This window comes from Schistocerca serialis, chromosome 3, assembly GCF_023864345.2.
Source record: "Schistocerca serialis cubense isolate TAMUIC-IGC-003099 chromosome 3, iqSchSeri2.2, whole genome shotgun sequence".
NCBI classification, from domain to species: Eukaryota; Metazoa; Arthropoda; class Insecta; order Orthoptera; family Acrididae; genus Schistocerca; species Schistocerca serialis.
The window spans coordinates 290,600,395-290,626,976 of NC_064640.1; the positions used below are offsets into that span (position 1 = coordinate 290,600,395).

Consider the following 26,582-nt stretch of genomic DNA (forward strand, 5'->3'; position numbering starts at 1 on the left):
ATATTATCATTTAAAAAGCAGACAAGAGGAACACAGTTGTACTTATAAACAAAGAACAATACACTGAAAAATTACATGAATTCATCTTACAAAATAACACTAAAAATTAAATTCAGACCCAACAAACAGATTCCAGACATAAATAAGAAACACTCTGAAAAATATAAATGTCGTACCGCATAACACAGAGAAAAGAAAGCTGACACAGATTAATCACACTGCACCTGTCCTTTGAAGCCAACCAAAGATACATACAAATCGAATCTTCCTGTAAGGCTAATACTGGATTTCACAAAATCCCCCAACTTACAAGCTTGCAGAATGAATGTTAAAATTATTGTCTGATAATTTCAAAGTACGTGAAGACAGAACCATTAAAAACACTACATAGCTAAATAACAAATAATAGATATAAAAATCCCAGACATAGCAACACTCCTCTCATTTGATACAGAAACCATGTATTCCAACATACCAGTATCCAGAAACAATAGAAACCACAGATAAGAAGCTGAAAACTTATAGTCAACTCCCTGACGAACAGATTAATGAAATATGCACATTAATAAAACTCATAATAGAACAAAAATACTTCTAGTTCAATAATGAATTTGATTTACAAGAAGATTGATTACCAATGGGGTCCCCAGTTCCAGGAGCCTTAGCAAATATTTTTGTAAACCACATTGAATGGATCATTTTCACAAAAATGGTAGCAAAAGAATACAACATATACTGGTTCAGGTATATGGATGACAGCCTTTGCTTAACAGACGAACCACAAACAAAATTTGAAAAACTACATACCGATATCAACAAGGTACATAAAAACATAAAATTCACAATTGAAAAAGAACAGAGTAATGAAATTAACTTTCTGGATACAACAATCAAAAAACAAAAAATATGCACATGATTGAAATATACCATAAACCCACAGCAATGGACATTATCATTCTCCAATCCTCAAACCACCCACTCTCACACAAGCAAGCAACACTTCTACACATGCACCATAGACTCAACACAGTGCCACTCAGCAAAGAAAACTATCACAACTAACTGGACACAATAATGCAGACAGCACAAAACAATGGTTACAATAGTAACATAGTCACACAGATAAACAACAAAATTAAAAGTAAAATAAAAGCAGAAAGCACCAAACCACAAACAATACAACAGAATCAAACACAAATACTCAGTACCATAACAATTAAACAGAATAATCAGAAGAATATGAAAGAAAACAGATGCTACACAATGTAGATAGAGTCGGAAGTTCCATGCAGCTTTTTGTGGATGATGCTGTAGTATACAGAGCAGTTGCAGCAATAGAAAATTGCAGCGAAATGCAGGAAGATCTGCAGCGGATAGGCACTTGGTGCAGGGCGTGGCAACTGATCCTTAAAATACACAAATGTAATGTATTGCGAATATATAGAAAGAATGATCCTTTATTGTATGATTATATGATAGCGGAACAAACACTGGTAGCAGTTACTATTGTAAAATATCTGGGAGTATTCGTACGGAACGATTTGAAGTGGAATGATTATATAAAATTAACTGTTGGTAAGGCAGGTGCCAGGTTGAGATTCATTGGGAGAGTCCTTAGAAAACGTAGTCCATCAACAAAGGATGTGGCTTACAAAACACTCGTTTGACCTATACTTGAGTATTGCTCATCAGTGTGGGACCCGTACCAGGTCGGGTTGACAGAGGAGAAAGAGAAGATCCAAAGAAGAGTGGTGTGTTTCGTCACAGGGTTATTTGGTAAGCGTGATAGCGTTATGGAGATATTTAGCAAACGCAAGTGGCAGACTCTGCAAGAGAGGCGCTCTGCATCACGGTGTAGCTTGCTGTCCAGGTTTCGAGAGGGTGCGTTTCTGGATGAGGTATCGAATATATTGCTTCCCCCTACTTTTATCTCCTGAGGAGATCATGAATGTAAAATTAGAGAGATTCGAGTGTGCACGGAGGCTTTCTGGCAGTCGTTCTTCCCGCGAACCATATGCGACTGGCACAGGAAAGGGAGGTAATGACAGTGTCACATAAAGTGCCCTCCGCCACACACCGTTGGGTGGCTTGCGGAGTATAAATATAGATGTAGATGTAGAATGGCATACAGAAACTAACTCAGAAATAAACAGCCAACATTAAAAAAAAAAAAAAACCACAACAACAACAGGGAACAAGCACATCATACACAACAGACAATTCTATACAAAAATACACCCAAAAACTGACAAAAAACAGAGACATATACAAGAAAGCAGGTATAATCAACAATGGTGTAACACTTGTGATGGCAGTTACTTAGGAAAAACAGGAAGAACATTTGATGTCAGTTACAAAGAACACACTTGTGATGGCAGTTACTTAGGAAAAACAGGTAGAACATTTGATGTCAGTTACAAAGAACATATGAGAACCTTGAAGTATGGGACAAACCACTCCACATTTGCAAAACACCTAAGAGAACATAACCACACACCAGTCGCTAGAGAAGAAGACATGAAAATAATTATAATCGACAAAAAACTACACCTCCTAACCCCAAAAGAAAATTACCACTTACCAAAAACCAAAGCAAAAAGTAAAACCCTGTTGAATGACAATCACTCACTCGTCCACGGTCGCCTCCACAGGACATTTAAACCAAAACTCAAATCAGCTGATCACCAAAGCTTTCGATCACTCTCTAACAGCTATTACATTCATACTACAACACAAACTACCACCAACCAACCCCCCCTCCTCCCCCCCCCCCCACCACCCCACCCCCAAACACACACAGATATAAACATATAACACCATTAATAGATGATAGTTTTCAACTGCACTTCGTTAGGTTGGCAACATGCAAGTAAATAAACCAAACAGGCGGGAATACATGATGAACTCACAATACTGATGTCATTAAAAGCACAGTGTTCGAACAAATAGGTATAACTAGTGGCGGAAGAATAATACTGCACCACAAAGGACGAGGAGAAATGTGGTAAACAGTGTAAAAGAAAAACTTTGGAATACAAAATCGTGCTTATGTTTCAGAAATGAAGTGGTAGTGCAATCTCCAGACCAGATGACAGGAAATGCAGATACCAACAAATGGTAGGTAATTACTTATTTACATAAAAAAGGTTATGTGAATTGTTTGATAATCTAAAGATAACAAAACTGTATCATTCTAGATTCCAATGGAGATGCCTTAGAGTAAGAAAAAGATGAAATGCTTCTGAGAAAAATAAATTAAGTTGCAGCAAAAAAGGCGATTTTATTTAAAAAGGTAGGTAAAGCCTGATAAAGTAATCTACTTCCCAAAATTCATAAAACTGATCTTCCTCTGAGACCCATCGTTAGTGCTATCAATTCTTGATGTATGAAATAGCAAGATATCTGGCTACTCATTTACAGCCATACATTGAGAAAACTGACTGATATATGTAAGACTTGCATCATTTTATAGAGAAAATTGAAAGGCTAATAGTGGCAGATAGTCTTGTAAGTTTTGACATAGAGGCTTTATTCACTATGATCCCAATTAATGCAATTATGATTCTTATAATGGATATTTTTCCAGTAGATTTGTCTGCTCTTTTCAGACATTGTCTTACTTATAGTTAGTTCCAATGCAATGGTGAGTTTTATGAGCAACTTGATGGTGTAGCAATTGGTAACAGATTAGGTCACGCGATAGTTAATTTCTATATGGAGAAATTTGAAGCCAGCTTTATAAAATGCAAATAAAAAACAATCTCGACGGTATCGGTTTGTGGATAATACATTCGTGGTCTGGTCACATGGTAAAAAAGGTTTGGATGAATTCTTCGGTTTTCTAAATAAAATCCAGTTCACCATGGAAATAGAAAATGACAACAAAATACCTTTCTTGGACCTTTTAGTTATGAGACAGACTGATGGAAGAGATTTACAGGAGAACTCATATCACCATCTACAACAAAAGAAGAATGTCATTAAAAGTGTTGTTGATAGAGCCAAAAGGATTTGCATGCTGGAATACCTAGACACCAAATTAACATATATGAAGCAGGCTTTCAAGAATAATGGCTACTCGGGGAAAGAAGAAAACAGAATTCTATGACAAAATAATGGAAAGCTAAAGGACAAGCATGAAACACATTAAAAATGTAGCAGATCAGATTGGAAATTTTACAGAAACATGACATTAGACTGGTTTTTAGACCAACAAAGAAAATAGGTCAAGCCCTCTGATCTGTAAAGGGTAAATGTTCTCCTCTGTCAGCATGTGACGTATATAGAATTCTGTATACATGTGTTAAAGTTTATATTGGAACAACCGAGAGTAGAATGAAGACATGGCAAAAGGAACACAAAAGTATTTGCCGACTAGGGAAAACAGACAAATCGGCTGTAGCAGAGCATGCTATTCAAGAACACATGGCTGAAGGAACACAAAAGTATTTGCCAACTAGGGAAAATACACCAGTTAGATGTAGCACAGCACTCTCTTCTGTCATGAAATGACAAACTGAAGTTTTCTGAAACAAAAATTGTATCTACAATGACTAACTATTACGTCGAGAAGCTATTGAACTATATAAATATACGGTTAATTTTAATAGGAAAGAAGAGCCGTGAAACTAAGTGACATATGGACTTTGTCTTTGGCAAGACAACAACTGATAGTTATGTTTTACCTTTGACAAGGATCATCCCTGCCTATAACATGTAACTCCAGTCATGCCTCCTTTTCTACAGTATATATGTTGCTCTCAGCTATCTGATCCATCAGTTGGCAAGACTCAGTGAAGGAGCAACACCTCTGAAGGTGTCCAGTAGAGTTCTGAACAAAACATTAGGGACAGAAGAGTTTTGTGGATGACAACCTTGTTCACTGAAAGGTTTACCAGCAGCAGTAGGGCAATAATTAATTCTATAGTGCAGAGTTGGTTTAATATTGAATTTAGTACTATGCTTATTTCCAGAACAGGAGTGTTGTCTACTTATAATTCACTTTAAATTCACATTAAACAGGCATTTATGGATAATCCACTACATAAGTCACTTTTGAAAAGTACTTCTTGTCAACCTCTTAAGATCATTTGGTAGCCAATTATGAACAACAGCTCCTTTGATAAATGAGCTTTTTGCTGTTGAAGTTAATGTTCCGATAACCATATGAATGTCTTATGTCAGGGTTGTGAACTTCATTAGCAACTTCATTATTCCTGGTTTTGACATTTGTGTCTTCTTGTATAAAGGTTTCTAGCATATACACTGCATAATCGGTGACTGGTAACGAGGCATTTACAAGATGTTCCTTGGTTCACTCTTGTTATGATCCTTGAGGCTCTCTTCTGCAGTATGAAAGCCCTTTTCACATTACTATGGTAGATACTGCCCCCACAGTACTATGCCACAAGGCAAGGAAAAATATACTAATCCAAAATATACCGTCCTTAGGGTTTAAGGTGCGGTGATTATCTCCTCATACACAGACTGGACATTATTTTTTGCAAACACGGTCAACTTACTCCTTCCATAAGAGTCTGTCATCTGTACAAAAACCCAAGAATTTACATTCCAAACAGGTTTGTGTTTTTTTTTTTTTTTTTTTTTTTTTTTTTTTACAGGATCTGATCATTCATAATCCCTCATCTGTTTTTACTATGCAGTTTGAAGTGGATAGCAAATGTTTTTTTTTTATGCTAACTTTTCAATTGTTCCTTTCAATGTGGGGTCCTGCCTTTTCAATAACATTTTGAATCTCATCAGTAAGACTGGACTCACTTTCTGCACGATGGATAACAGGTGTATCATTGGCACGTATAGCGATCACATGTCTATTATCTAGAGAACATTAGAAGTAATTTGCAGGATATATGAATAGCAATGGACCTAAAATGGAGCCCTGAAGATCACCACAACGTATATTTCTTATTACTGACCAACTCTCTTCAAATTACACACATACACCACTCATCGACATTTTTGGTAAGTGTGTGTCAAAATGTATTCTTTATATAAGTGTGGTGTCTGTCCTTTCTTTGGACATGTCTGTTCTTTCGGGCATATCTGGAAAAAAAAAAAAAAAAAAGACGGACACCATTCTTGATTCCGCAGCCATGCATATACAAGATGAAATGAAAAAATTTCTGACATCAACTGCAGCTGGGTGATGATTAGTGTGGGACAAGTTGGGAACTTGGGTTGGATGGAAAGCATCCTCAAATAGCTGAAGCGGTTAAGGCGACTGCTCACGTAAAGTGCGAAATCCAGGTTCGAGTCTCGATCCAGCACAATTTTTTTTTCCATCAAAAGCTTTTAAGAGGCCCAGGAATTCCCCTGCTGTTTGGGACTTTTCATTTATTTTTTGAAGTACACAAAGGACAAATTGTACTGCTGCTGATACAGCACTAAAAATTCTTCTGAAAAAATGCTGGAAATCTGCTAATATGTCAGCATTGTTATAATGTTCCAAGATTCCTTTTAACATTATTTTCTTTCTGTTGAATGCTGAGAGTAGGGCAATAGGTCTGTAATTCTTAACATACTTTATTTCCCCTTTTGTGTAATGGTTTGACTATAGTCAGTTTCACCTTGTCAGAGAATACAGTTTAATAGATGAACTAATGGTTTCACTTGCTTATGTTTACATTTCTTTAACAGTAGTGAAGAAATTTTGCCTAATCCTATTGAATTGTCATTTAAGAGGCTATCAATAAGCTGCAGAATGTCGTCAATGTATACCATAGGCACTGCACAGCATTTATGTTTGTTAGTGGAATAAAATGCAAGCTGTGCATCCAGGTTCATGCAGACATCATTTTTGACAGTCTCTTTAAAGTAAACTCTATAAAGTAATTACTAAAAATATTACCAACTAGGAGATTAGAAAAGTCATTATTCATGGTTAATTCTACACTATTAATTCTAGTTTCTGTTGCAGTGTTTCTGATTTCATTTATAGCTGAACAGCAAGACTTTGAAACATTATTTGAGCTTCAGATCTGTTGGCTCATACTTCTGCTTTTAACCCCCTGCCTTCCTTACACAACTGATATTTGCACTGCTTGTAGAGTTCTTTATCTAACAAAGAGTCAGACAGTCTGTGCAGGCTATACATGTTTTTCATTTTTTCTTTCAGATCTTTTGTTTTAACATCTAACCACACAGGTTTAGATTTTAGATTTTCATGAATACTCACTTGTTTTTAATGTGCACATTCAGAACTTCTAAAAACACGTTCCATTAAGTGTTACCCCAAGGGAAGTAATTACTGATTCATAAGATTCCTGATGTAAACAGTATCTTAGCACAGCCATGTTGTTTGCACAGATAGTATTCTCTTGTGCTCTCACATTTCTCTTCTTTTGACTATAGTATTGCATTTGAGCACCAGTGTCTGATCTAATGGCCTGAGAAGTGATTATTTATTATGTCTTCTGAGGTGATGTGGTCATAATTTGTTATAACATGATCTACTGAACTATTGTGTGTGTTAACTATTCTAGTGGATATTAGTCTAGTAGATCTTTAGCCTCATAAGGTAGGAAACAATCTGTAAAACATTTGCTTTCCTGACAGTCAAAGAAAGTTTTGATGCTTAGATCTCCAAAAGGACAAATTCAGTTTTCTGACTTTACTTTTTCTCAAGTAAATGGCAACACCATCACTTTTATTATATGCTCTACAGTTGTTGCTAGGTTATAGAATTCTAATTTCAAAGTACAAAATTTATCTATTGATTTCTGGTGTTCTGTAACAACTATTAAATGTGGAGCCACTCCTGTGATAAATGATTCCAAAGCATCCATTTTATTTCCTATGCCTTCTACATTATAAGGCAAAAAAGATAGATTACTCTATTTGAAGAATTTTGCTTAACTTACATTTAATGATGGATTTAGCCTTGTATTTGATATGCTGTACATACTGTAAGAACACTTAAACTCTGGTTCTTTCCTTGAGAATGTGGAATATGTTGTTTTATACATGGCATTTCTCACCCTGAACTTGATATCAGTTATAGAACTCTTCATATGCACCTAAAATAGCATATTTAAAAACTTAGTTTTTAAATACAAAAAAAGCAGAATTACGTATCATCATATTTAGTAACACTGATACAAAAAGACACCGCTTCATGCTACATTAATAACTATCACGAATATTGCTTTCAATACATTAACAAAGGGTGTTGGGTGTAAGTAGTATTAAGAACAAAACACAGCTTATTTTAAGAAGTCTACAGTACAATGAGTGCTTTCATAGGTACAAAATGAAACGCAAGTGAGAATTCAAACTGGAAAAAAAACATATTTTGGAACACAAAACAACTTAGTTCAGCCACATTTGCACTTAAGAGTCACTGCAAATCTCGGAGAGACACAAATCAATAAGTTGACATATATTCATACAATAATATCATATGGAATAATGTTCTGGGAGTAGCTCATCTTTAAGAAACTCACTATAAAGACCAAAATGCCAAAACTGCCGGAGTTGGTGGTCATATGTGCGTGAAGTGTGCTTGCTTGTGTGACAGAACGGTGTGTGTTTCTCCTTCTTTTCCTGATGAAGGTTGTGGCTGAAAGCTTATGTGTAAGTGTCTTTTTACTATTCTACCTGTCTGCAACTTAACGTGTCATCTTTATGGTAAGTAACAATCTATCTTTTCCGAGATTATTGATATTCCAACCTGAAGTTGCCATTGTTTAATCTTTCGGAAAGAGTCTTCACTGCTCAAGAACGTGCTGTAAGAATAATATGTGATGCTCATCAACATTCATCTGCTAGACATCTGGTTAAGAAGGTGGGTATTCTGACTACTGCTTCACAATATATTCATTCTTTCATGTAGTCTGTAGTAAAGAATCCTCTGCAGTTCAAGAAGAACAATGATCTACATAAGTAATGACATTCAATAATCCACTTTAAGGTTCTCTTTAGCAAAAAGAAGGGGTGCACAATGCTGCAACTAAATTTTTTGCTCTCTTACCCTGTGAAAGTCTGACAGGCAGCAAAGTAAAATTTGAAAACTGAAGAAGTTTCTCCTTGACAACTCCTATTCCATAGGACTGCTATTATTGAATTGTGTAAGAGGTGGTGGGTAGGAATTACTAACATCTGTAAAAATAAATAAATAAATCTTATAAATGTTCAGCACATAGCCATATTTACAAATTAATTTGTGCTGTGAATGTAAAATGACTCATTACACATCACTAGGATTTATCGTGCAAGATCCAAGTAACTAATAACTAACTAGAGACCTTATGATTATATTAGAAAAAGCATACAGGAGACTTCCAGTGACATATACCCAAAATGATACTCTTATTCACTCCATTCTCTTCACAGAACCGATAAAAACTAAGCTTCTACTACAGAGTCTGTACACAACTAGTCTTTTTCATAATTCATATCTGTGTTTTACATTCAGTTCGGTTGCTGAATTATGGGTTCAATTAGATCTGACTTACCTTCCTGTCTCACAAGTTAGTACTTTATGTATTTCAGTAAGAGAGAATAGTTAATTCACATATTTATTTTTGTGTATGGAGGTTGCGGAGGTTTACTTGCAAAACAAAGTCGGGCAAGTCAGGAGGCATAGTCGATGATTCTTGGAATACAGTCAGCGGGCAGGGAGAGTACTTTGCTGTTCAAAATTTCAGCAACTGATGGCCCAGCATTGCATCTGTAGGCCATATACACTCTCAGGAGTACCCATGCCAGTGCCTCTGTCCAGCTTCCGCTGTGGCACATGAGACTTTTTAAGGTGTGACACCACTGCACAGTGAGCCCATTGCTCTGTGGATGATATTCTGCTCGAAATGGATGAGTGTCACCCACGTTGCGCAGCTCAGGAAAAAGACCCAATTCAAACTGCCGACCTTGGTTGGTTGTTACATACATGTGGTAACTGATGCTTTGTCTGTGGATTCTACTGTAATGTCCTAAAGCGATACCGCTTCTACCCATCAAGTATGCAGTTGGTCACTGACAGAATCTACCAATAGCCATTGGAGATAACTAGTGGACGCATTCTGAAAATGTCCTTTTCGGACTTTGAAGTGACCTAGGGGTGGCTGAGTGTGGCATAATACCTTGCTATTGTGTCACAGAAAGTACACACAATTCCAGAGCTTACAATTCTTCTTCACACTAAGCCATAAAAAGTGATTTTTCGTTGTTGGGTACTTGGTTAAGTGGCAGAAGCTGTTTCGTAAAGTGGACAGCTCCATTGTTATGGCCCGCAGAGGGGGCATGGCTTGTGACATCTGTGACAGAGTGCCCATTAGAAGTATGAATCAAAACACCATAATACAGATTAGGAACCAGTCAGAAGTTTCTAAGGAAGTCTCTGCTAAGTACTGGCTGACTAAAATTTGCAACAATGGATGTCTTCAACACCCAGGTCCAGCGTGCAGGTCTGAGATCCATAGAGTCAGATTATTGAGTCATTTGCCCTGCAAAGTTAGGTGGCTGAACAGGAAGGCTTTTGGGATGGAGAAGAGGGCAGCGAAGTAAATGCTTCTAATCCAGAATCGACAAGAAAGCATTGGCCACTGATGCGATTGAGAATGAAGAGTCTTTTTTTCCTTGATTAGTGTGAGGCAGGAGGGAGCCAACATCATCATTCCAAGGGTTTAGGCAGCATAGATATCCGCCACAATTCAGTGCACCTCCTGTGAACAGTGCCTCAAGTTTCACTAGTTGCATGGTGGACAACAGTTGCGAGCAGTGTCACCAAATCGTGTATGGTACCAGTAGAAGTGCTTCTATGAAGATGTGGCACAGTTGGTGGGTGGGGTGGTGTTTGTTGGGACGGTGCGTACGTCATCAGTCTGGCCAATCATGGTGACATCAGGGTTGGCAGAGGGAGGGTGAGATTGGCTCGGCTTGTGGTAGGTGAGATGTTGGCGAGATTGGCTTGAATCACAGTAGGCTAGAGGTTAGGAGAGATTGGCTTGTCTGGTGGTAGGCAAGAGGTTGGTTGTGCTCCCATTGTGGTTCCAAATCACACTCAATGCCAGTGTTGTCTGCACTATTAACACATTGTGTATGTTGAATGATGGAAAATAATCTCTACACAAGTTTGATGTCTGTGTTGAGCAACCTTTGCTCACTGGCAGCCGTAACCAGTTGAACTGGCAGGGGAGGCTCAACAACCCCTAATGTCCATAATATGTGGGTGGGCATGAAGTGCAAATCTATTTTAGTGTGTAACCAACGCCATAGCTTTGACAGAGTCATGTGCTTTAAATCTTCATTGGAAATTATGTGGTGTAACTGTTCTTTCAGAGTGTGGGTGAGGTGGTGGAGAAGTGCAACTTTAGCAGCCTTTGGATGACATCACATGCAGAAAATATGTTCTCATTATCACTTTTGATAAGTTGAGGTGTATGGAGGATGTTATGTATAACACCAGATATGGATCACCTCAATTACTTGTGATTTCTTCTTTCTGTTGATATTTATTTGTTCATTCTTTCATTCTGCTGACACCTCTGGTTTCACTGAAAGTTCCTCTGTACTTGCCCTTTCCTTTCTCTTGAAAACCCCCCAAAGATCTTAATTCTGGTTGTGACATTTTCCACATTTTGGAGATACAGGTATAAGAATCACTGAACATACACATCTGGTTTGTTGATCCCATCATGAAGAAGTAGTTCCTATGACTGTCCCAAGTGACAAAATTTGCATCACCCACATAAACAGTATGGCTTATGGCTTTATCAGATTCCTCTTTCTCAATACTCCCTTGACAACAGGAAGTAACTAGGTACAGCCAGCTGCTTAATGGAGATAAAAGTAAACCTGCATTCTAACTTCAGTAGAGACCAGTGTCTGTAAAACATGAACAGAACATTGTGGTTTGTATACAGTATTAAATCTGAAGAATTGATTTACACTACCATAATATCATTTGAATGTTCAGCCACCATAATGAGAGACAAAACATTGAAAATCTGCATTACAGTGGTACTCTACAGTCATCAACAGCAGCTGGTCACTGCTACCTACAAATTAAGACTTGTAGATACCCTGGGAAGGTTCAAATGGTTCTGAGCACTATGGGACTTAACATCTGAGCTCATCAGTCCCCTAGAACTTAGAACTACTTAAACCTAACTAACCTAAGGACATCACACACATCCATGCCCGAGGCAGGATTCGAACCTGCGACCGTAGCAGTCCCGCAGTTCCGGACTGAGCGCGTGAACCGCTAGACCACCGCGGATACCCTGGGAAGGATACAACAGAACTGCACATAGTATTTTTGGAGGCAAACGGAAGGACTGTATCGACTGACACAATATAAAATGTGTCCACATGTGCAATTTAGCCTCTAAGCATTATGAACAACAGTGGAAACCTCCCAGCACTGTGCTACATCAAGAAAGTAGGCAAGGGAACCTCTGGAATGGAACCTAAACCAATGGCAGTGGGTTCACTTCACTGATGGTTGCAGGATTTGTCAGACGCCAGATGATGGTCACTGAAGAGTGTGGAGGTGGCAAAATATTAATGCATGTCTCAGCGACCCAGTCTGAGCTCAGCAGGGAAATGGGTCAGTCACATTTTTGGCCAATATCATGTACAGATGTTGGCTGACTCACATCAGTACTGAGAATGATTTTTATTCCAGTCTTTGATCACAATATCAATTCTTTTGACGATGACCAGTTTCAGTCAGTAATGACCATCCTTAGATCTACAATATAAATATATATACACCTAGTGAGCAGTGTGTTTTTCAGCACAATACAGCATTACATAGAAACCAATAATGATACAGTAAAAAACCAATACATTTACCCGTATAAAATTATTAAAAGGAAATATATAAAGATAATAGGTCTGACACTTTTATGGTGAATTTACAGTCAAAAATTAACATACATATACATTGCCTGTAGCAACCTATAAATTACCTGCGAAAGGTAAAATGTCTATGTGACAGCTGAAGAAAAGAAAGATCCATGATCAGCGCCCTCTGTTGGGTCGGCCTCCAGGATGTTATGTAAGCGTACACCGATCGTAAGAATTTAACTACTAGAGGGCTTTACATTCACTGTGATATGTCTCCCACAGAAAATGTTTAAACAACATATTAACAGTCAATAAATAAAATTATCTAGTCTGGCCATACAATCCACGAATAGGTAGGACATAATTAGTTACAGGATTAGGGTGATGAATGTATGGAAGTAAGGCGAATGCCTATTCTTCTCAACATAAATCATCAAGGAAAGCTAGGTATAAATACGCGAGGCATTATTTGGTTATCGTAGTACATTATCAAACAAGGCAATATAGGCGTTGGGCCCAAAATCGCTTTGTCCATATTTTTATACTGTAGATCTGAGGATGGTCATTACTGACTGAAACCGGTCATCATCAAAAGAACTGATATTGTGATCAAAGACTGGAATAAAAAACATTTGACATTATTGGATCACTGTTTATACAGGGTTATTACAAATGATTGAAGCGATTTCACAGCTCTACAATAAATTTATTATTTGAGATATTTTCACAATGCTTTGCACACACATACAAAAACTCAAAAAGTTCTTTTAGGCATTCACAAATGTTCGATATGTGCCCCTTTAGTGATTCGGCAGACATCAACCCGATAATCAAGTTCCTCCCACACTCGGCGCAGCATGTCCCCATCAATGAGTTCGAAAGCATTGCTGATGCGAGCTCGCAGTTCTGGCACGTTTCTTGGTAGAGGAGGTTTAAAAACTGAATCCTTCACATAACCCCACAGAAAGAAATCGCATGGGGTTAAGTCGGGAGAGCGTGGAGGCCATGACATGAATTGCTGATCATGATCTCCACCGGGCCGAAAATTCAAAGCGTTTGACTTTGTCATCGGGTGTCAGGGCTTGTAGCAATTGTAAACGGTAAGGCTTCTACTTTAGCCTTTTCCGTAAGATTTTCCAAACCGTCGGCTGTGGTACGTTTAGCTCCCTGCTTGCTTTATTCGTCGACTTCCGCGGGCTACGCGTGAAACTTGCCCGCACGCGTTCAACCGTTTCTTCGCTCACTGCAGGTCGACCCGTTGATTTCCCCTTACAGAGGCATCCAGAAGCTTTAAACTGCGGATACCATCGCCGAATGGAGTTAGCAGTTGGTGGATCTTTGCTGAACTTCGTCCTGAAGTGTCGTTGCACTGTTATGACTGACTGATGGAAGTGCATTTCAAGCACGACATACGCTTTCTCGGCTCCTGTCGCCATTTTGTCTCACTGCGCTCTAGAGTGCTCTGGCGGCAGAAACCTGAAGTGCGGCTTCAGCCGAACAAAACTTTATGAGTTTTTCTACGTATCTGTAGTGTGTCGTGACCATATGTCAATGAATGGAGCTACAGTGAATTTATGAAATCACTTCAATCATTTGTAATAGCCCTGTATACGCGACAATGTCACAGCTGGTAAATACTGAGAATAATTTGAGGGCTGTAGAGTAAAGCTCTATAGTAAACATTTCGGCAATTAATTTTTCCATCAAAGAAAATGATGCACAACCACTCTGCACCTACCTCATGAACACCTTTTGTTAAGAGGCAGTAGTTAATGGAACACATGGCTTGCAGTATCTGCTGACATGAACTCATGGTTTAGCTCAGGACAGCCATTGTCCAACAGTGGAACAGGCTTTAATGTCTCAACCACATTGTGGACAGCAAACCAAGGAGGATCCAAGTTTGCTACAGTGCATACAGTGGAGATACATGGTACTGAATGTTACTCAATGGCAAATTTTGTTTTGCACTTTCAAACAGACAGCATTTATTTTTATTATTGTTTTGCTTTCATTTTACAGTTGTTTTTTTTTCCCTTCACAATGGTTAGTCTTTCATTCCTCACTTTTCTTGAATATAAACGCACATACAGTTGAAGATATGTAATACCTATTTTGAGTAGTTTACATTGATATGATGGTGTAAAAATTCTTAGTCTGCAGAATTTATTTCTAAATGAGAACCATATATTAAAGTCTCATAAGGCTCTGATGCTTTTCCATCTCCTTTATATTAATGTTACTGTTGTTGTTGTTGTGGTTTTCAGTCCTGAGACTGGTTTGATGCAGCTCTCCATGCTACTCTATCCTGTGCAAGCTTCTTCATCTCCCAGTTCTTACTGCAACCTACATCCTTCTGAATCTGCTTAGTGTCTTCATCTCTTGGTCTCCCTCTACGGTTTTTACCCTCCACGCTGCCCTCCAATGCTAAATTTGTGATCCCTTGATGCCTCAGTACATGTCCTATCAACCAGTCCTTCTTCTTGTCAAGTTGTGCCACAAACTCCTCTTCTCCCCAATTCTTTTTTAATGTTACTACATGGGGGCGGAGATGGACAGTAGGGAGGGGGTAGGGATGGAAAGAGGGGAGCAGAGGGAAGCAGGGGGTGGGGGAGAGGGGGGAAGGGGGGGAGGGAGGAAACGATAGGTTGTTACTCATCATGAAGATGGAACTTTAACACAGTTGCAGACAGGCACAATGAAAAGACTGTTACATACTAAGCTTTTAGCCAAAGCCTTCTTCGGAAAAGAAAGGAAAACACACACAACATCTACGCAAGTGGGTACACACAACTGCTATCTCCAGCCACTCTGGCCAAACTGCAAGTCCGCAACTGGTACACTGAACACAACAGTTGCAGACTTGCAGTGTTGCCTGAGCAGCTGTAGGTAGTGTGTGTGTGTGTGTGTGTGTGTGTGTGTGTGTGTGTTTTGTGTGTGTGTGTGTGTTTTCTGAAGAAGACTTTCGCCAAAAGTTTAGTGTATAACAGTCCTTTTATTGTCCCTGTCTGCAACTCAGCATGACATCTTTACAGTGAGTAGCAATAACTCACTTCCAATTACAGGGGAATGAACCTACAGTTTAATATAGACTCTGATCCACAGTGAGATTCAGCATTTTTCACACTGAAAACATTGCCATACTTGAAACAAGTGATAAATGACAGAAAAAGGCCACTGACTGACAAAGTAGAACCCCAACCTTCGGATTTATAGTCTGACACCCACTTAGCCACATCTGATCATAGAAATAATGTTAATTTTAATTCTAGTTTCACTAATGGAATACAAGGAGAATTCCTTTCTATTTATTGTCCTTTTTCCCTTTTGTTAAATATTAATTTACCTTCAAACTTGATTTAATGCCAGTTCTCCCCCTTTTCCTGTTATTATTAAATTATTATATCTGCATACATACTGGACCAAATGTCGGTATACTACTCCAGGACTATTTCATCCCCTATTCTTTTTAACATCTCACAATTTTGCACCATACTTGTCCACTTAATTTTTTACATCCTTCTGGACCACCACAGTACAAATGTTTATAGTTTTCCTAGTGTCCATACCTTATTTATAAACAACATTATGTCCAGGATATACAGTTTCAGAAATTACTTCCACAATTTCAGGCCAATGTTTGATGAAAAAGGCTTACATTATTGGAAAACTCATTTTTTTCTCTTTCATCCGGAGCAATATGTTTCTAAAGATTTTAATTCTTTGACTGTCATATATACTCTTGTTGCCTACATGGTACAGTTCTGCCTGTTATTTTACCATATCATCCTCAATTCTGACATCCAGCATGTCACTGTTGTCCTTTCAGCTATTACTTTTTGCTTTATGTAATTTATCCTTAACTTATTCTGCACTAAGAACATTATCAATTCTGTTTTAACACTTCTAAATCCATCTTAGCTGCAGCAATATGTATGGTATGTATATTTATGTTTATAGTTGTTTATGTATACTGAAATTGGCAATGATTCCAAGTTTTCATGGATTTCAGAATTTTTCTTGTAAGTGATTGTTAACTGTGTTGGACTGTAGTTGGTACATATTGTGGGTATTGGTTTATTATCATTGGTTATGTTACATTTTTGACATTAATTACGTGAGTGAGTTTTGGTTTGTTATACTGTGTATTTTGTTTTACATTGTTAGGATAAGTGAAGGTTTGGATACTGGATTTGACAATATTGATATAATATTTGTTTTGGAAAGGCGTCATTATTCTTGTTGTTGCATATTTAGTTTGTTCCCACTCTACACTCCCCACTTGCCATGGTTGTCCTGTTGGTTTCATTTTACTGCTGGAGTTAAATACTTCATATGTTATTTACCTTCCCCATGAACCAATGACCTTGCCATTGGTGGGGAGGCTTGCGTGCCTCAATGATACAGATAGCCATACTGTAGGTGTAACCACAACGGAGGGGTATCTGTTGAGAGGCCAGACAAATGTGTGGTTCCTGAAGAGGGGCAGCAGCCTTTTCAGTAGTTGCAGGGGCAACAGTCTGGATGATTGACTGATCTGGTCTGGTAACACTAACCAAAACGACCTTGCTGTTGTGGTACTGCGAACGGCTGAAAGCAAGGGGAAACTACAGCCGTCATTTTTCCCGAGGGCATGCAGCTTTACTGTATGATTAAATGATGATGGGGTCCTCTTGGATAAAATATTCTGGAGGTAAAATAGTCCCACATTCGGATCTCCAGTCGCGGACTACACAAGAGGACGTCGTTATCAGGAGAAAGAAAACTGGCGTTCTCGGATCGGAGCGTGGAATGTCAGATCCCTTAATTGGGCAGATAGGTTAGAAAATTTAAAAAGGGAAACGGATAGGTTAAAGTTAGATATAGTGGGAATTAGTGAAGTTCGGTGGCAGGAGGAACAAGACTTTTGGTCAGGTGAATACAGGGTTATAAATACAAAATCAAATAGGGGTAATGCAGGAGTAGCTTTAATAATGAATAGGAAAATAGGAGTGTGGGTAAGCAACTACAAACAGCATAGTGAATGCATTATTGTGGCCAAGATAGACACGAAGCCCACGCCTACTACAGTAGTACAAGTTTATATGCCAACAAGCTCTGCAGATGATGAGGAAATTGATGAAATATATGATGAGATAAAAGAAATTATTCAGGTAGTGAAGGGAGACAAAAATTTAATAGTCATGGGTGACTGGAATCGATAGTAGGAAAAGGAAGAGAAGGAAACATAGTAGGTGAATATGGTCTGGGGCTAAGAAATGAAAGAGGAAGCCGCATGGTAGAATTTTGCACAGAGCACAACTTAATCATAGCTAACACTTGGTTCAAGAAACATGAAAGAAGGTTGTATACATGGAAGAACCCTGGGGATACTAGAAGGTTTCAGATAGATTATATAATGGTAAGACAGAGATTTAGGAACCAGGTTTTAAATTGTAAGACATTTCCAGGGGCAGATGTGGGCTCTGACCACAATCTATTGGTTATGAACTGTAGATTAAAACTGAAGAAACTGGAAAAAGGTGGGAATTTAAAGAGATGGGACCTGGATAAACTGAAAGAACCAGAGGTTGTACAGAGTTTCAGGGAGAGCATAAGACAACAATTGACAGGAATGGGGGAAAGAAATACAGTAGAAGAAGAATGGGTAGCTTTGAGGGATGAAGTAGTGAAGGCAGCAGAGGATCATGTAGGTAAAAAGACGAGGGCTAGTAGAAATCCTTGGGTAACAGAAGAGATACTGAATTTAATTGATGAAAGGAGAAAATACAAAAATGCAGTAAATGAAGCAGGCAAAAAGGAATACAAAGTCTCAAAAATGAGATCGACAGGAAGTGCAAAATGGCTAAGCAGGGACGGCTAGAGGGCAAATGTAAAGATGTAGAGGCTTATCTCACAAGGGGTAAGATAGATACTGCCTACAGGAAAATTAAAGAGACCTTTGAAAAAAAGAGAACCACTTGCATGAATATCAAGAGCTGTGATGGAAACCCAGTTCCAAGCAAAGAAGGGAAAGCAGAAAGGTGGAAGGAGTATGGGTCTATACAGGGGCGATGTTCTTGAGGACAATATTATGGAAATGAAGAGGATGTATATCAAGATGAAATGGGAGATACGATAATGCGCAAAGAGTTTTACAGAGCACTGAAAGACCTGAGTCGAAACAAGGCCCCAGGAGAAGACAACATTCCATTAGAACTACTGATAGCCTTGGGAGAGCCAGTCCTGACAAAACTCTACCATGTATGAGACAGGTGAAATAACCTCAGACTTCAAGAAGAATATAATAATTCCAATCCCAAAGAAAGCAGGTGTTGACAGATGTGAAAATTACTGAACTATCAGTTTAATAAGTCTCAGCTGCAAAATACTAATGCGAATTCTTTACAGACGAATGGAAAAACTGGTAGAAGCTGACCTCGGGGAAGATCAGTTTGGATTCCGTAGAAATGTTGGAACACGTGAGGCAATACTGACCCTACAGCATATCTTAGAAGAAAGATTAAGGAAAGGCAAACCTATGTTTCTAGCATTTGTAGACTTAGAGAAAGCTTTTGACAGTGTTGACTGGAATACTCTCTTTCAAATTCTGAAGGTGGCAGAGGTAAAATACAGTGAGCGAAGGGCTATTTATAATTTGTACAGAAACCAGATGGCAGTTATAAGAGTCGAGGGGCATGAAAGGGAAGCAGTGGTTGGGAAGGGAGTGAGACAGGGTTGTAGCCTCTCCCCGATGCTATTCAATCTGTATATTGAGCAAGCAGTAAAGGAAACAAAAGAAAAATTCGGAGTAGGTATTAAAATCCATGGAGAAGAAATAAAAACTTTGAGGTTCGTCGATGACATTGTAATTCTGTCAGACAGCAAAGGACTTTGAAGAGCAGCTGAATGGAATGGACAATGGCTTGAAAGGAGGACATAAGATGAACATCAACAAAAGCAAAATGAGGATAATGGAATGTAGTCGAATTAAGTCAGGTGATGCGGAGGGAATTAGATTAGGAAATGAGACACTTAAAGTAGTAAAGGAGTTTTGCTATTTGGGGAGCAAAATAACTGATGATGGTTGAAACAGAGAGGATATAAAATGTAGACTGGCAATGGCAAGGAAAGCATTTCTGAAGAAGAGAAATTTGTTAACATCAAGTATAGATTTAAGTGCCAGGAAGTCGTTTCTGAAAGTATTTGTATGGAGTGTAGCCATGTATGGAAGTGAAACATGGACGATAAATAGTTTAGACAAGAAGAGAATAGAAGCTTTCGAAATGTGGTGCTACAGAAGAATGCTGAAGATTAGATGGGTGGATCACATAACTAATGAGGAATTATTGAATAGAATTGGAGAGAAGAGAAATTTGTGGCACAACTTGACTAGAAGAAGGGATTGGTTGGTAGCGCATATTCTGAGGCATCAAGGGATCACCAATTTAGTGTTGGAGGGCAACATGGAGGGTAAAAACCGTAGAGGGAGACCAAGAGATGAACACACTAAGCAGATTCAAAAGGATGTAGGCTGCAGTAGGTACTGGAAGATGAAGAAGCTTGCACAGGATAGAGCAGCATGGAGAGCTGCATCAAACCAGTCTCAGGACTGAAGACCACAACAACAACAACATGTTATTTACATCTGTTTGTGAGTGTAATGAATGGTGTCACGGTCACCATATTGTATATGCGTGAAATATAGGTGTTGACCACCTTTATGAGGAAACAGGTCAAAGCACACTCGTGGAATAGCAACTTTCAGCAGTCCCAGCATTTCCATTAGTAGTAGTTGTTCATATATCACTGGTAACTATAAAACACAAATAAAATCCATCCTTGAGTGTTTTTACTCATGCCAACAACATTATGAAGCACATAAAAAAGAAAAACAAACAGGATTTTCAAAAAAATCTTCATGTGGAAAAATGCTATTAATGCAACAATACTGTTGAAGAAGGGGGAGAGAGAAAATTTTGAGATTTACCATCCCGTGAGTCTTTTCGCACATCTTTATAAGCAACTGATGAAGTTTGTAGTCAATCAACTCATAAGAACAACAACTGGACCTCTATTTCTACTACAACAACACATATCTTGCATTAGTTTACTATTATAAGGCATTTGATTCAGTGAAGAAGTGGGCAGTAATGAAAGCCCTTAGAAATGACAGTGTAAATTAATAAGTATCTCTTAAAACATATTTGTGAACACACAATGTCCATGGTAGTAGTGGATGGTGATTTTTTTTAACTGGCAAAATCCCGGTAGCTTAAGGTGTTTGCCTATGGGGTAAGATACCAACTAAACTGCTTACTCTAGCCAAGGAAGATCTAAGTATTCAAAAATTTTGACTGGGCCTGTCGAGGGATCAAAATCGATCGTCAGCCACTGAATCATTTCTAATTTGCTATTGACATCATGGTCATAAGTGAAGACTTAACAGAATGAACAACTGTGATTCAACAACTGAAGGTTGCCTCTGCAGCAGGTGGTTTGGAGATGGGTATAGGGACAACAGAAGAACCTTATCTGGGCATCCAACCAGTTAAAATTGACCATGAAGCTATTGAAGTCTTCCTGAAGAAATCTGCCTTCATCATAAACTTTAGCTATGGAATGTCAACAAAAATCCAGAAATTCCACAAATAATATATCTAAGTTGGCAACATTCACAAAGCTTCACTCCACCCAGACCAAAAAGGACATTCCACTGAACCTAAGCACTAAAGTGTAGAATACCTGTGTCCTACCAGTAATAGCTTATGATGTAGAAACATCTGCTCTGTAAAAGGAGTGCTAAAAATTTATAGTGTGTGCAAAGGTCAATGGAGAGACAGGTACTGGGCATCTGCCCCAGAAACCAGATTATGAATGAGGTCATCAGAAGAAGAATTTGGATAAAAAAACATCCCTGAGAGAGTTACCAGCTAGAATGGAAATAGACTAACCAGCTAGAATGGAAATAGACTACCCACATGGCAAGGCAAAACTCAAACATAGAGACCAATAACTTGGTTCACTGGAGATCTTGGCAACACAAAAGCTGCACTGGAAGAATCCAGGAGAGGGCTCAATGATATCAAGTGGATGCATGGAACACAGTAAAAACAGCTAAGTGATGTCTGAAATCATGGAGAGATCTCCTTTGAGTTATGGGAGAGGAAGAGGTGGAGGCTTCCGTCTGTCTGGAACCACACACATCCAAACACCACTCAACAATAAGCCATATGTATATCATATTCTGAAACCTGCAGTCATGATACTGTCTTCAATATCACATGTAAGTCTATGGCATAGATCTTGTCTTACCCACTGCTGAGTATTGCATGACTGTTTTCCCATACACAAGTACATCTAGAGTTAACTGTGAATCCTTTATCCTATATATAGTTGTTCATTTAAGGTATTCTATGATTGTACAGTTAAGGAAGTGAACTGTATACTTTTGAATCCAATGGTTGCATCAAAGTACAACATTTTTATAGTTTGGTAAGATATTATCGAAAATATTTTTTTTAAGATTTTGCTCTGGGCCTATATTATAATGAGTAAATTTTAGTTGTGTCTAATGTTACCCCATAGGTTTACCAAATTATTTTCGATAAATGAAAACAACTGGCCTCTCACAGTTATCTAGGTGTTCGACAATGTACAGCTCACGATAATATATTCCACTCTACATTATAAGTAATCATTAATTTAGTAAAAAAATTCATTAAATGTGTCGATCCAGTCTGAAGACCAATAAAATATAGCGCGCACATTGTGTTTAGATGTCTGGATCCTATACCTCACGTCTCATAAAAATATGTATCACATAATAAGTTGTCGTATGAGTTTCACTGGAAAGTGTGAGAAGGTTCACACTTAAAAAAAAGAGAAGGAAAATAGTATTAAATATTTCTACATGTAAATCTGCTCGTGTACGAAGCTTTTATAATGCCATGATGATCGGTATTATTATGGAAACAAATTTATATTAACATTAATGTGTGCAAGACTCTGCATCCTTTTACGGGTGCAACAAGGCACACGACATTAACGGTATTCGGCGGCACATTTTGTATGCGAGACAATCGTATGTATATGAAAATGTTTTTTTAGGTGTGAATCGCTGTTCTTACTCTTGGATAAAAATAATACCTGTTGCGCTACAGGTTTATGCAGAACTGGAAAACAATATCAAAAAAGGACAAAGACTCATTCAAAGTGAACACACTCAATTTATCATTGAAACAGTAAAAGTACAGTACCTATGCAGATTTTCTTGAATATTTCTCTCCTACATGCTAAACACTACTAAATACGTAAAAATGTAAAGCGGCAAATGTTCGGCAAAGTCTTATACATCAGTCATTGCGACATACGTAAACAAAAACACTCTACACTAAATGTCAAAGACAATAAACACATGACCATGTCCACCAAATACAGAGACTGTGCGCTTGCTGTCAAACCAAAGAGAGAGCGCAAGTGCCTTACGCAATTATCTCTATACATTTTTAAGTACAGGTTTGCAGACCGGAAACTGACACCACCTGACCTTCCATTCTAGTTCTAGTCCCTAGTCTCTCTGCTAAGTTACCTTTCTATCGAAATCTTTCTTCTTTGCTCTGTTATTTAATTATTGCTGTTGTAATTCTTTCGTTGTTCTTTACTGCTGTTACTACGCTGTTGCTGTTTTGTATTTATTGTTTTTTTGAAAATAATAGTGCATCTATCGAAGACACTGCTTTTGATTTTCAACTTTGTCTGAAGTGCTCTTTAATTGTACGATCAGGAATTAGATGTCAGCGATAGCAGAACATTTCACTTTCGGAGTCACAAGATGGATCGCTCTATGTAATGTAATGGAAAATTCGATGTGGAATGCCAGTGTGAAAGCCTCAACATTTAAGCTCATGCTTGTACTAAAGAATTAGCAAATCTCCCCACATGATCAAATATAGAACAGTCTGTGTCTCATGTACAAGGCAATAAAATGAAAAACATGCGAGGCAAAAAGACAATGAAAATGATCAAAACGACCCTGTACTTGTCAGCAATCATGCTAAGGCATGTTATAGTTGTTACACAATTCCCTGGGTGACGATTATGAAGTCACTAGTATTTTTAAGTCAGGTGCTGGACTGACTGATGTTATGTGTGATCTGAATTCACTGGAGAAAGACTTTGATGAACAGAATCATGTAATAATAGTAAGAGGTGCCAGGAATAGTTTAGCTTCCAATTTCGTTACTAAGTTGATGATGATATCCAAAAAATTGATTTCAAAACCTCAACCACCAATATCATAAGCGTATCGTCTTTTCAGCATTTTGATCAGATCTGGATGAAATTTTCTATGGAACATGTCAATGCAGAACTGCAAAGATTGCTGTGATGGGTAGGTAACTCACACAGGGATGTGATGTCATAAAGTCGCAAGCATCATACACGCCATTTTCGAATACTAATTCTGCAAGGAAAATAATACTTTCGCAGACAGAATTATAAGCAAGCATAAAGGCTTCCTGTCCCAGCAGTCAGCAGCATTCGTAACAAACCTTATACTAAGTTGGAAAATGGAGGAATTTACTGAGGAAATGCAGTGCCAGTTGAGGATCATGTCTCAGATATCAAGTGTAAATGTAAAGGGGGTGGACGAAAACATGGAAACACCAAAAACATAACATATTATCATACCTAATACGGTGTAGGAAACCTGTTGGCATTCAAAACAGCTTCCAGTTGTCTCGGAATAGATACATACACGTCCTGCATGGTTCTCAAGGGAATCTTATACCATTCTTCCTGCAAAATAGTGGGAACTTCAAATAGCGATGGTGGAGGTGGATAGCAACCACACAATTCACTCCAAAATAAACTACAAATTCTTCATAATACTGAGATGGGGTGACTGTGGTGGCTAGTAGAGATGTGACTATTCATCCTCACACTCACAAAACCAGTGCTGGACAATGCGAGGTTTGTGAACAGGTACCCTTTCCTCTTGGCATACAGCATCATCATATGGGAACAAACATTGTATCATTGGATGGAATTCATCGGATAAAATGATGGCTGCTCAAATAATCACTGACCCCCCCCCCCCTCCATGTTTCACTCTTTGAACGTAAACTCGGCCATACGTTGGAAACAGTGTGAAACAAGACTCATCTGATCAGATGTCATTCTCCCATTGCTCCGTAGTCCAGATTTTATGGATTCGACACCACGTTTTCCTGTTACCCTGTGGAACTCCCCAGCTTATGGAGCTCTCTCTGTGTCGTTTTGGTGCTGACAGAGTTTGCAAGTGAGACTTTCAGTTCTGCACCGACTGTTGCAGCTGCCATACACTTATTTTTCGTCACAATCCTCTTCAATGACTGTCCATTTAGATCTCTCTCTCTCTCTCTCTCTCTCTCTCTCTCTCTCTCTCTCTGTCTCCCCCCCTCTCTCTCTCTCTCTTTCAAAAACACTTACACACACTTACATACACTCACACTTCTGTCCGCCTTATGACTTAGCACATCACGTTTTTCCTCTTTCCCTGTAGGTACTATAAACCTTCGATATGATGCGTCTTGAAACACCAAACCATTGGGCTACCTTTGTTACTGAAGCAGCCAAATAACGGGACAACTTTCGTGTCAACCCACTCTCCATTGTTGAAAAATTTATTCAAGTTGTCGGCGGTGACGTCATTAAGATGGCGGTCTGTAGACTTGACAACAGTGCATAACATAATCCAAGATGGCGGTTGTGACGTCAGCAAATGACGTGTGTACCGTTATCCAAGATGGCGGCATTTGGTGGGAAAGTTCCACACCCCCTGTAGGGAAGCAGCCTACTCACGCCATATAGAATTCATATGTTTTCCATTGTGTGCCATCCTAGTCCGCTGTAACTAGCTATGACGTCACAAATGTTGCGCAATACCTTAAAAGTTAAGTAATTAATCTGAAAAGTTAATAGCATGTCAGGAATGATGCTAAAATAATAATGTGTTAAGTTTCAATTTAGTAACTTTAACAGTTTTCGAAATTTGGACATTTTACATAAAAATCATTGGCGCAACAGGAAGGAGCTAGAAACTTCAAAATTTATATTCGGATTCCTTTTTCATCGTTATTTAATGGAAACAGCATGCTGGATCTCACAAAGTAATATTTTGGTTTGAATTCAGGATTTTCTGTTTTTGTGTCCTATGAGTATGGAAGCAAGATAAATTAAATAAGTGATAAGATAAAGCTAGGATGCTTAGATTTAGGTACAGTGGAGATACATTATAGTAACAAAGATGTGAGAAGTTTCCAAAAGGTAGCTATGAAACTATAGCTGTAGCGTCTCTCCAAAGGGCAAGTTCAGAGCTCATCTATTGCATGAAGTGCAATTAAAATAATTCTCTCGCCAAAAGTATTTAACCTAGCCACATTAGAATTTTATTATAGACACTTACCTGTGCGCTGATTGCACAATTAAACTGAGAGTTTCATTGGCCTTCAGCGAATGAAGCAATTAATTATTTAGTAACTTGAAGTGGTGCTTTACTAGTCCGAGTGGCTAGTTAGGAAATCAAATTTTGTCGGCTGCGCCTTTGGCGGTCCGCATCGCGGCTATATAAATAAGAGCACTGCGAGCTAGTAAGGCCCCAGTTCTCTTCTAGATTCGTATCAGTGCGCACTCCGTGTCGGAAGCCGCGTCACGTTTGTGCAGTTGCAAGTAACAGCCTTGGATGCCGTATTACGTAACTCGGTATGCACATAACAATGAGTTCACGTTGGGGTAAAGTGTTAATTGAGGAACGA

At 38.5% G+C, this 26,582-nt stretch overlaps 1 protein-coding gene across 3 annotated transcripts in view; it reads right to left on the bottom strand.

Moving 5' to 3' along the window:
* Positions 1-23,173, bottom strand: part of LOC126470073 (uncharacterized) — a 104,853-nt gene extending 81,680 nt beyond the window's left edge. Inside the window, exons 1-3 of one of the 3 annotated variants that reach the window (XM_050097589.1) lie at positions 23,046-23,161; positions 8,990-9,117; positions 7,881-8,036 (exon numbers count right to left, since the gene is read on the bottom strand). In XM_050097589.1, the coding sequence (XP_049953546.1) occupies positions 7,881-8,030 (150 nt within the window). In that variant the 5' untranslated portion in view covers positions 8,031-8,036; positions 8,990-9,117; positions 23,046-23,161. Of the gene's footprint in view, positions 1-7,880; positions 8,037-8,989; positions 9,118-23,045 lie in introns of all 3 variants that reach the window. The other 2 variants (XM_050097590.1, XM_050097587.1) reach the window with 2 other exon arrangements.
* Between the last annotated feature and the right edge of the window lie 3,409 nt (positions 23,174-26,582).